At 49.4% G+C, this 11,139-nt stretch overlaps 1 protein-coding gene across 2 annotated transcripts in view; it reads left to right on the top strand.

The window, feature by feature from the left end:
• TMEM114 (transmembrane protein 114) overlaps window positions 1-9,244 on the top strand; it is a 12,584-nt gene extending 3,340 nt beyond the window's left edge. The window contains exons 3-4 of one of the 2 annotated variants that reach the window (XM_011358351.1): window positions 7,558-7,695; window positions 8,955-9,244. In XM_011358351.1, the coding sequence (XP_011356653.1) occupies window positions 7,558-7,695; window positions 8,955-9,187 (371 nt within the window). In that variant the 3' untranslated portion in view covers window positions 9,188-9,244. The remainder of the gene's footprint in view (window positions 1-7,557; window positions 7,696-8,954) is intronic. The other variant, XM_011358353.1, reaches the window with a different exon arrangement.
• Window positions 9,245-11,139: the final 1,895 nt, after the last annotated feature.

The following is an 11,139-nucleotide window of genomic DNA, read 5'->3' as shown; positions in this document are numbered from 1 at the left end:
TTAGACTGGGAGCTCCATGAGAGCAGGAGCCATGTCTACCTAGCCACTGCCGAGATCCCAATATTTAGCGCAGAGCCCGGCAGAGTGTAGGCCAGGAGCCAAGGTTTGCCGCACAGGTATGAGAATGAATGCAGACTATATTATGTTACAGGTGGAGCTCAATATATATTTGCTGAATGAATGAATGAATGAGTAAATGAATGAACCAGAGTTGTTTCTGTGAAGTCCAGGGGTATGCTGGAAAATATTTAACAACCGGCTCTCTGGGAGGGAAGGGGGGCGGGGCGGAGGAGTCTGGATTTGTAGCATTTGCTGATTTCTGTGGTGTAAATATTCTCCCTGTGGTCAATTTCGAGGTATCAACATGATGTCAGCTGGCTCACAAAATTCCTAAAACTTAATTGGTTCTCGTGAGCTGATATGATCCAGCTCCAGCATACCATGGCATAAGGTCTCACTGAAGGACACATCCCCCAGACACCTGGGACATATGGAAGGTTGAGGAAAGGTAGAGGTACTCTGGACTCTGCCCTCAGCTTCACGCTGGACTGTGAGGAACTTGGATGTTCTCAGAATGTTGTTTCAAGAATAATCAAGAGTTTTCACCCTTGAAGTAAGGAAGATGGGGGTCAAATCCCAGCTCAGACCTTCACCAGGACCCTCTGTGATCCTGGGATAGGTGTCTTAACCGCTCTGAGCCTCACTTCCTACATCTATTGAAATGAGATGCCAAAACCATGAGAAAATGTGGTCAGGATTCTAAGAACCAGACGGATGAAAAAATAGACTTTACCTGGGACCTCCCATAGTGCTGCTTGCTGTGGGACCTCTACTCTGCATGAAAGAATTTGCTATAAAAGTACTAGACACATAATAAGTGCTCAATAAACACGAATCCTCTGACTATTCCTTCCAGCCTCTTTTAGCTGTAGCCACATCTATGGAGTGCCAACCCTTTGTAGGGCTGGGTGCTGGCGTCCAGACCACTCATCACATCTATGGGTGAATTGGATGGCTAACTCCCGTATAGCTCTCATGGGCAAAATGAGAATAGCTGTCATCTTTCTTCATAAGGATCTTGTGAGGATGCAAGGGGAGGGCGTAGTTAAAGAGCTTCCGGCAGGGCCTGGCCCCCCGTAAGTGCGCCTGAAGTGGTAGCTGCTGTTATTATCATTATATCATCTGCAGCAGAGAGCAGTCTGCCCCTTCGGACCGCATGCTTGCTGCAAATCACCCCTGGAGAGAGCTTTTTTCCCAGAATGTTTCTATCTCTAGAAGGAATTTCGAATCTTGTCCAAGCTCTTCTATTTTGTGAAGATGTTTCTTTCCATAATGGGGAGAGGCCAGCTGTCCAGGCGGCATGTCCTCTGAATCAGCCTCCTAGACCCATCCTGGTGGGGGTATGTGGGGAGAACCTTGGATTTTTCCTCCCAGAAAACCCAAGCAGGCAGACCACTTCAGTGCCCAAGAAAAATCCACTTTGTTTTTCAGGTTAGCTCTGGGGATGTTGTGGCTTTGGTTCCCTGGCTAGGCACTGGACTAATTTTGGCGAGGAGAGAGGTCATCTAATTCAGCACAGTGCAGATAAGAGCCGCAGTCTGGAGCAGTATCAGCCAGGAGTCTTTTGGTGGCAAGTGGCCGAAATTCAAATCATACCTGTTTAAGCAAGAAAAGGAATTCTTGGTCCATGTAACTGCAAAGCTCCAGCCTGCTAGAATCCAGAGAACTGAACTCAATTTTTCTTCTCCTCTTGGGGCTTTGCCTCTGTTTGGGCTCTGCTTTCAACTAAATCATGTCCAGTCTTAACGACCCAAGCAGGAGGAGACTTGCCGTTTACCAAGAATTCTGTAAAACTTTCAGGTAGGCTTCTCGCTGGACCAGATTGGATCACATGTCCAGATCTGAGCCGATCCCTATGGCAGAAGGGGTGGGATATGTGGATTGGCCAGGCTGAGTTATGTGCCACTCGTGACAAAGGATTATCCCTATGATAAATAAGGACCCACCTCTTACCAGCTGTCTGACTTCTGGCGAGTCACCTTCCATAAACAGGCTGCTTTGAGATGAAATGAGGTCACATGAGCAAAGCATCCAACACAGATGGCACTGTGTGCAGTAGGAGCTCAGTTAATGTCTCCTCCTCCTGCTTTAAGTCATATTGCTTCCTCGAGCCTCAGGCTTCTCACCCATAAAATGGAGCTGATCCTCACAACAACCTCATGAGGTGGATACTGTTATTATCATCCTCATTTTTTGAATGAAGAAACCGAGGCACAGAGAGGTTAGGTAAGTTACCAAAGTTTGCACAGTAACTGGTAGATCAGGGATTTGAACCCAGGCAATGTCTACCCTTTTAGAATGATGCTACACTGAGTATAATTTCAGTGTAATGTGAGCCACGAGGCAGGACTGAGCTTGGCCGTCCTCTGAGGAGGTGAGATTGGGTGCTGGGCTCTTGCGGGAGTGTGGAAATTAAAACCAGCCCTCCCATGATGCCTGGTGCAAGTCACAGGAGAGGAGGTGGTGGGTACAGGCACGGAGAAGGGACTGGGGACATAAAGGTGTTCAGATGCTGCCTGGGCCCAGGAGGGAACTTTGAGTTGCAAGGTATGCATAGCTGCACTCCTCCAGGCACAAAGCCCCAGGCTTCGGGGCGCCCACAGAAAGTCAAGTACGCATTAAAAAATTCATATTCAAAGTAATTCCACTCCTTGGTATTGACTATGTTTGGCTTCTGAGAAGAGGTTCACCATACCATTTTTGTAACAGTGAAAAACAAGACACAGCTTCAGTGCCCATGCACGGAGATATGGCTAAACATTTATGTGTGATATATTTATTGTGTGGAATATTATGTAGCCTGTAAAAATAGTATACTAACCTGGGTAGAATGCCAAGTTATACTATGAAATGAAAAAAAAAAAAAAAAAAAAAACAAACAAACCCAACAGATTACAGGGCGTTATGGGCAGTATGATTCCATTTGTTATTTCTCCCCTCATCCCAACTCCCGCCCCCCCCGCCCGAGTTATACCTTTTCTGTGGGTAGATGCCAAAAATTTAATATGCCATTCAGAAAGAAAACAACCCTGCCAATTATAAATGTGTGACGCTTTGGATGGTCAAACACATCCTATTTTTAGATATGTTAAAGTGTGACCAAATGCACACCTTGGGGAAATAAGTAAATATATGTAGGAAAAAAACATAAATATATGGAAAAAAGACTGGAAGGATGTGCTCTAAGCATTCCTGGAGGTTCACTCTGGGAGGAGACGAAAAAAAAAGCCGGGGGCGACCACATGAGACTTGTTTGAAAAATTTCCCGAAAGAGCGTTATAGATTGCTACCAAATACACCCCAAGAGGATGCCCTAGCGGGCGAACTTCTCCTGAGTGTGGTTCATGGAGCTATCTGCGATCTCTGCTTCTCTCTCCAGCTGCCAGAACCGAAGTATGTGCGTGCTTCTGGAGTGTCTCCTGCTTTGGGGTCTTGGCACATTCTGTCCTCTCTTCCAGGAACATCCATGCCCCTCCTCTGGGTCCACTTAACGCCTCTTCACCTGACCTCCGGGTCTTAGCTAAGATCCCATTCCAAACCCTTCCTCACTCCCAGGCTGGGTTAAGCACCTGTCTGCAGTCCCATCACCCCTTTGCCAGCCCCCTTTCTTGTGACACTTGATAGCTCTTCCGTCTTGAGCAACTGACATACCTTGAACTTTGACACCTTGAACCTCCGTTTCCTCATCTGTGAAATGGGAGTTAAAAAGTCTTACCTGGAAGAGCGTAAGGTACTCGAGGATAAGAAAGAAACAATTATCCCAACATTCAAAGCTCACAACGGCTTGGCAAAGTCAGAAGGTAATCCATGGTCCAATTTGACAGGTGAGGAAACGGGCTTTTGAAAGATGGTATCATTTTCTTGGTAACAGACAGAGTCAGGATTTGAACCCAAGTCTTTGCATGCAGAGTGCGTTCTTTGCATACCACAACAACGCACCTCGGAGACCATGAAGATAACTGAGAGGCATTCCCGGTCCTCAAGGGGGCTATGTTCTGCTAACAGCAGACTCAAGGACAAATATTTACAAACATTTTTTAAAAATCCACTTTCTTATCAAGCACAATAGGATTGAATGTGTCTGGGCCCATCCTGGAGTCTCAAAGTCACACTGACAAGGTTGTAAACTAAAGACGGTGACATCGCCCGCTTTGGTTTGAAATGGTTCCTGAGACTTTCTTCGGCTGCCAGAGCGTCTGATGTATCTGGAGAAAAGCGTGTCCCTTCTGTCTTTAAGAGCAGAACTGTTGCTTCGCTAACCACCTCGGGGGTTCCTGATCTCGGGAGCATGGTGGGAGCCTGGTGTTCCCGCCGAGCGGTTCTTTGCACCATGTGACAACGGAGCAGTCAGTTTTCCTCTGCGGGAGCATTTTTACTTCTTTCTGGGTCTGCATTCTTTCTACTCGCGACAAAGCATTTTTGAGTTGAAAATCTCAAAATATGTACTTGGGCACATATGTATCCTCGATGAAACCATGACCTTGATGAAATAATGGCAACGTTATCGTTATCAATTCTCCTGAGCTATCATCTGTGGAGCTTCGACTGCAGATTCGACAGCGGAGTGGAAGGCGTCACTCCGCCAAAAGACAGGTCCACGTCCTAACCCCTGGTACCCGGGAATGTGACATTATTTGGTAGAAGTGTCTCTGCAGATGTAATTAAGTTAAGGATCTTGGGATGAGATCATTTTCGATTCACCAGATGGGCCCTACATCCTATGACAAGTCTCCTTAGAAGAAAAGGACAATCCCAGAGGAGAGAAAAGCAGGCCATGTGAAGACAGAGGTGGACGTTAAGAGCGAGGCTGCCACAAGCCAAGGGACATCAAGGATGGTCAGCATCCGTCAGAAGCTGGAAGAGGAGGGGAAGGATTCTCCGCTGGAGACTTTGGAGGAAGTGCGGTCCTGCTGACACCTTGATTTTGGACTTGAGGCCTCCAGAACCGTGAGAGAAGAAATTCCAGCTGTGTTTAAGACACCAAGTTTGCCGGAATTTGTTACAGCGCCCGGAAGAAACTAATACGGCCACTCACTGCCCACCCCGTTTTTCCGTGTCATCATGCTTATTTCCTTCGTGACACGTCGCAGTCTGTAATTATCTCCTCTGTTTCCTTGCTAGTCTCTCTCCAGTACTGGGGCAGGGTCCTCGTCCACGGTGGCGTCCCCAGCTCGGTGGCAGAGCCCGACCCTTATCAGAGGCCCGTAGACGTTTGTTCTTGGATGAGATGTGGTTGGAGAAGGGTACATTTCCCAAGAGAACAGAACTCATGTTCCAAGTCCACAGCCTAGAAAAATCAAAAAATAATAAAGGCGAAGGCACATGCAAAAAAAAAAAAAGAAGAAGAAGAAAAAAGAAATAAAAAAGAGAGAGAGCTAAAACCACATTTCAGCAGGAGACTTTACAACTCTCCCATGGGGACTGTTCTTTCCCAGGCTTTTAATTGAATTCGTACATCAAGTCCGTTTGTAGCGCGTCTGGGGAACTCGCACGTGGGCTGCCAGGGCTCGACCAACTCCGGGAAACCGTATTAATTTCTAAATGAGGAATGATTTTACTTTTCAGCCATCGTTTGGAGACAGTGCCATGCCGGGGCCAGACCTACAGGACCAGGTTTTCATGCCAGCTGTTGTGCTTCCTTGCCCAAGATTTTTCCTTAGGAAAGGAAGGAAGGAAGGATGGGGGGGCGGGGGAGAGAGAGGAAGGAGAACCACAGGTCTCGTCCCCTGTAATCACATTTTCTCCCGTGACAGCCCTGGGAGGGAGATCAGTCTTGTTTCCTTGACGTACTGAGGTTGGTGGCATTTAGGGGATTGAGAACAAAGTAATTTGGTCACAGTGGAAGTCAGACTGAATTATTACCACTTCATTGTCTTTATTTGTGGCAGGTTATGATTTATTTAGTACTTTTTCTACAGGATACGAATTGAACAATTCCCCCATGTCGCTGCATTGTTTTTACACATATTGTTCTTGGGATAATACTGTGGACCACATATTATTACCTCCATTTCACAGATGTGGAAATGGAGCTTCTGAGGAATTAAGTGACATGCCCAAGGCCCCCAGCCAGAGCCCCAGTTTAAATGGCAGATCATCCAGCTCTAAAGTCCATATTTTTAACCACTGTGAGGTCATCTCTCAAGCTTCCTTGGTTTCTTTTTGAATTCTTAGCAACTGCCATATTTTTACTGCCAGAGAGCCATACTGTCTAGTTTTTAGTGAATTAATTAGGTCAACAAATACCTGTCGAATACTCACCACATCCTAAGAGTGTTACTAGAAATTCAGGGGTACAATTGTACAAGAGGAGACAAGATCTGCCTCGTCAAGGAACTCACAGCTTAACGGGCGAGACAGAAAAGTGACTAAGATGTCTTCAACACTAGGAAACAAATGCCAGGACAGGGTGACTATGGAGAGCCGAGGGGGCACAGAGCAGGGCCACCTGACCGTGTGGACAGCGGCAGACGTGGATAGAAAAAGACTCCTGGAAGAAATGATTCTTCGATTACTCTGAAGGATGGAAGTGTTTATTTTCATGCCTATCTTGTTGCCAAAAGAATGCAAAGAGGCCCAGTGCCCCGCTCACAGTAAATGGCTGATAAATATTTGGTAAATGAATGACCGGTGAAAAAGAACTTTGCACTTGTTTCCCTTTTTGCATTGGTTGTTGGGAAGCTCAGAGCCAAAGTGGTGGCAATTATTTAGACCTTGAGCTCTCGAGACCCTAGACTTCCTCCACCCCACCTCACCATGGGTCTTGGCTTTCATGTAATTCATTCTTTTCTATTTTCCAATTTTATAATGCAAGTTCTAATCATGCCTTGTAATGTAATAATGTGCCTCTCTTTTCCCTCGCTCCATGCCACCCTCGCTGGCTTTCCCTAGGGGACCCCACCTCCCAGGCGCACTCCCATCTCAGACTCTGCATCTGCTCCTCCCTCTGCCTGTGACCCTTGCCCTCTGGCCCTTCATTCTGCACAGATGCCTCCCTTACCTCCTTCAGGTCTTTGCTTCATCAAATGTCACCCCCTTGCTGCATTTACTCCCCACCCCATGCATTTGTCGCCACCTCTCAACTTTGTCACTTATTTATTTGTTCGCTACTTGATTCCCCTCACTAAATGGCAGCCCCACGAAGGAAGAAGTCTTGGTGTGTTTGCCACCGACTCAGCCGTTTCAATGTGCCTGGCACACAGTACGCACTCCATACACATGGGCGGAGTGAATTAGTGAATGAACAGTAAATACCTACCTTGCAAGGGGCATGAGAATTACATGCGACAATGTTTATGCAACACAAAGCCTGGCAGAGATGAGCCTCAGTAAGTGTTCTTAGTATTATTATTGCTATCATTAGAAGTAGTAGTAGTAGTAACCAACGGTGCTAATTCCTGCCCACAGCATTTGGGCGTGGCCCCATAGCAGATGATCGGGAAATGTTTGTTGATTGACTGAAGGATGTTAATGACCTGCTGTCTTCTCTCTTCTCAGCAATGCATGGGACCTTCGTGATTCTGCTGCCGCTCAGCCTGATCCTGATGGTGTTTGGAGGGATGACAGGGTTTCTGAGCTTCCTCCTCCGAGCCTCCCTCCTCCTTCTGCTCACGGGAACCCTCTTCCTCTTTGGAGGTAGGTGCTCCCCTCGCCAGGGGCTTGGGCTCCAGCAGGAGGCGCTGCACACGGACCCTCAGCAGGGGAGGGAACAGGGGCCCCGTCATCTCTCTGGGCTCAGTTTCCCCATCTGTGATATCCCAGCTGCAAGGGATGAGCGGTTTCCGGCCCAGGGTCCCTCGTTCCCTGGGTCTGTGGTCCCAAGGGCGAGGCAGAGGGGTGGAAAGCGGGCTCTGAGAGTCATTTCCATGATTTTGCCAAAGAAGCAGTCCGGAGAGAGCGTCCGCTTTAGGGCTGGGAGCTGGCAGAAGACCTTCACTCTTGTGCCCTCTGCCATTCTGACAGAATCCGCTGTGATTAATTAAAAATCCGGGCCACGCGTGGGTTAATACCATGCGCTTGGCCGACCAGAGGCTTTCAAAGCTGGGATCCAGCACACTGGCTGCTTGTGCTCAGGCCTCACTACTTCCGCTGCGCTTGACACGGTCCCACCTTAAAAAAACAAAAACAAAAACAAAAACAAAACCGAGAACATCGATGACACACACACTTGGAATCCATGGAGGAAAAAAAAATAAAAGGAGTAAGCGAAGGTGAAAATCTGAGGCTCAGATCTGCAAGCACCCACGATCATTATTCATGTCGGCATTCATTGCTCATCCAATGACAAAATCTGGACCCTGGCACCGCCCGGGGGTGACGCTCCCTGACCTGCGCCGTGCAGTGGGGGAGCCGGGACCCAGGTTCAGGGGCACACGACACGCGGCAGGTGCCAACGAGGGGCTGAGCCTTTCGTGTAAATGAAGTTTAAACAGCCTCGCATGGCCAGTGGCTCTAGGCCCGGACAGCGCAGTTTTAATGATATGTTTTTGAAGACCCACTGTGTGCGGGGGTCATTCTGGGTGCTGGGAAATCCAGGGCGAGGCCCTGGAGCTCTCGGCTCGTTGGGGCAGACAGACGTTAGTTATTTCACAAACAAATGCAAAGTCGCAGTTCCGACCTGGGCAGTGACAGTGACTGAGGGCTGCGCGGTGCTGTGAGGCCACAGGGGGATTTGACCGGAGTGGACACACGAGCCGAGGCGCAGGGATGGAGAGGCGTCACTGATGGCAGGAAGAAGGGAAGGAGGGTGTACGGGGCTGAGGGCCCAGTGTGTGTGGGCCCTGGGGTGAGAAGGAGCACGGATGCCTCACAAGGCCAGGGTGGCGTGGCCGGGCGACAAGGAGGAGGAGGGCAGTGCCAGGGGGGTTGATCTGCTCTCCTTGGCCTCCCTGCAGCTCTGGTCACCCTCGCTGGCATCAGCCTCTACATCGCGTATTCCGCCGCCGCCCTCCAGGAGGCGCTGTGTCTCCTGGAGGAGAAGGCCCTCCTGGACCAGGTGGACATCCGCTTCGGCTGGTCCCTGGCCCTGGGCTGGATCAGTTTCATCGCCGAGCTGCTCACCGGGGCCACCTTCCTGGCGGCAGCCCGCGTGCTCAGCCTGAGACGGCGGCAGGAGCAGGCCATCTGAACCTGGAGGCCTGGTCGTGGTGGGAGGCGGCTGGCCTGGGGCCTCGTGGACCCATCTTGGTAGGCCGCAGCCTCTTGTTCCTCCAAGGCCACTAGTGGAGGTCCGAGGCCCAACCCGAGAACCACTGTGGACTAAGCTCTGGGCTTGGCTGTTCTCTCAGCGCCTGTGCTGCCTGGTGGTGTGTGCTGTGTGTCCACACATGTGTATCTGTTCCGGCTGGAGGAGGCCGAGGGGGATGCAGAACCCATGAAACAACAAAACAACCCCTTAATCACAGACAGAACATTACAGAATGCAGCCTCCGCGTGCCTGCTCTGGCTTTCATCCTCATCCCTGCCCTCTGGATCAGCTCTTCTTCTTCGTTAAGGAGACGGAGGACCAGAGAGGTTAGGTAAGTTGCACAAAGGTGCACAGCGAGCTAGTGGCATATTCCTAGCTCCCAAACAGTGCTCGATCCTTTACCACAACTTTTCTGAGCAAGTTCATGGCTGGCTGGCTGCAGTGTGGTCACCGTTTGTCACCCAGACAGGTTACGTTAACTGGCTGAGGGCAGGAGGAGAGAAAGGGATAAAACCGGGACTGAAATTCAGATCTGCCTGATTCCAAGATGATTTTCTTCCCACGCCTGCCAACGCCTGCAGCGCTTGACTTTCTGTCTGGGCTTGGGTTAGGACGTGGCTATTGCTCCCTTTCTGTCTAGTCTGGAAAAGCACGAATAGAGGGGATTGCTTACAAAATCCCTTGGGGGTGAGTAAGTACGGTTGCAAAATCAGACTGTAGGCTGGGGAAAAGAAAATTTTCCCACCGTGAGGGCAACCATGCTGGTGAAAAGGCAGTCTTTGCTGCCACCTGCTGGTCACATGGTGGAACTCTGTCACAGACAAGACTTTATTAACCAGTGCAAGAACATTTGTTTTCAGCCCTCTGGGGTCCAGGCACCCGCTGGGTCAAACACGGCCAGGCAGAGACATTGGGCAATGTATAGAGACAGTTTTAGCTGTTACAGCTGGCATGTAGTGGGTGGAGGCCAGGGAGGCTGCTGAACATGCTACATGCACAGGACGCCCTGCGATAGAGAATTATCCAGTCCCACGTGTCAATAGTGCCGACGCTGAGAGATCCTGCCAGAGGAAGAAAAACAAGTAAAAGAAAGCATGTGTGTACTCAAGGAACTGATAACATAGTTGAAAAGAATCTCACTCATTCAATAAATATTTACGAAGCACCTATTTTGTGTTAAGACTATAATTGGGCCTGGGGACGCATTAGTGGGAATGGATGACAAGATCCCTGCCCTCACTGGCTTACATGGAAACACGCAAACTAATAATACATATGAGACATTCAGGTACTAATTATGTGTTACAAAGAACATAAAGCAGGCTCATGAGATGGAGCGTGGCTGAGAAAGATGCTACCTTCAGAAGGACAATCAGGAAGGGCCTCTTGGAGGAGGTGGCATTGCGCTGAGACCCCGAACGAGGAAGCTGCTAGGTGGGGAAGCAGCAGACCAGGCAGGTGACAGTACGTGCAAAGGCCCCGAGGTGGGAACGGGTTTGTGTCTGAGGAAAAGTGAGGAAAAGAGTTGAGGGAGATGTTAGGGGTGAGGTGAGGGAGGCGAGGAGCGGGGAGAGAAGGGGGTCCATGGTGAGGAGGTGCTGATGATTAAGCGAGGTTTCGGATCATTCCTGTTCTCTTCCGTTCCATTCCGTTCCGATCCTATTCTGAGCACAATGGGACAGGTTTTTGGCAGCTGGAGAGAATTTGCCCAGGCTGAAAGACAGTGCGTCTCAACTCTGACATCACCTGGGGACTTAAAACTAAACCCCAAAACTTTCTAACCCTTGGGCCTCAACTGAGCCCAGTACAATCAAAAACCTCAAAAGCGGACCTGGGCACTGGCACCGTACCGAGGTTCCCCAGGTGATCTGTTGCTTATCACTTCATCCATC

The sequence above is a fragment of the Pteropus vampyrus genome, unplaced genomic scaffold (genome assembly GCF_000151845.1).
Source record: "Pteropus vampyrus isolate Shadow unplaced genomic scaffold, Pvam_2.0 Scaffold40, whole genome shotgun sequence".
In the NCBI taxonomy this organism is placed as follows: Eukaryota; Metazoa; Chordata; class Mammalia; order Chiroptera; family Pteropodidae; genus Pteropus; species Pteropus vampyrus.
The sequence above is the reverse complement of the archived record's forward strand: the minus strand, read 5'-3'. Positions and strand labels throughout refer to the sequence as shown.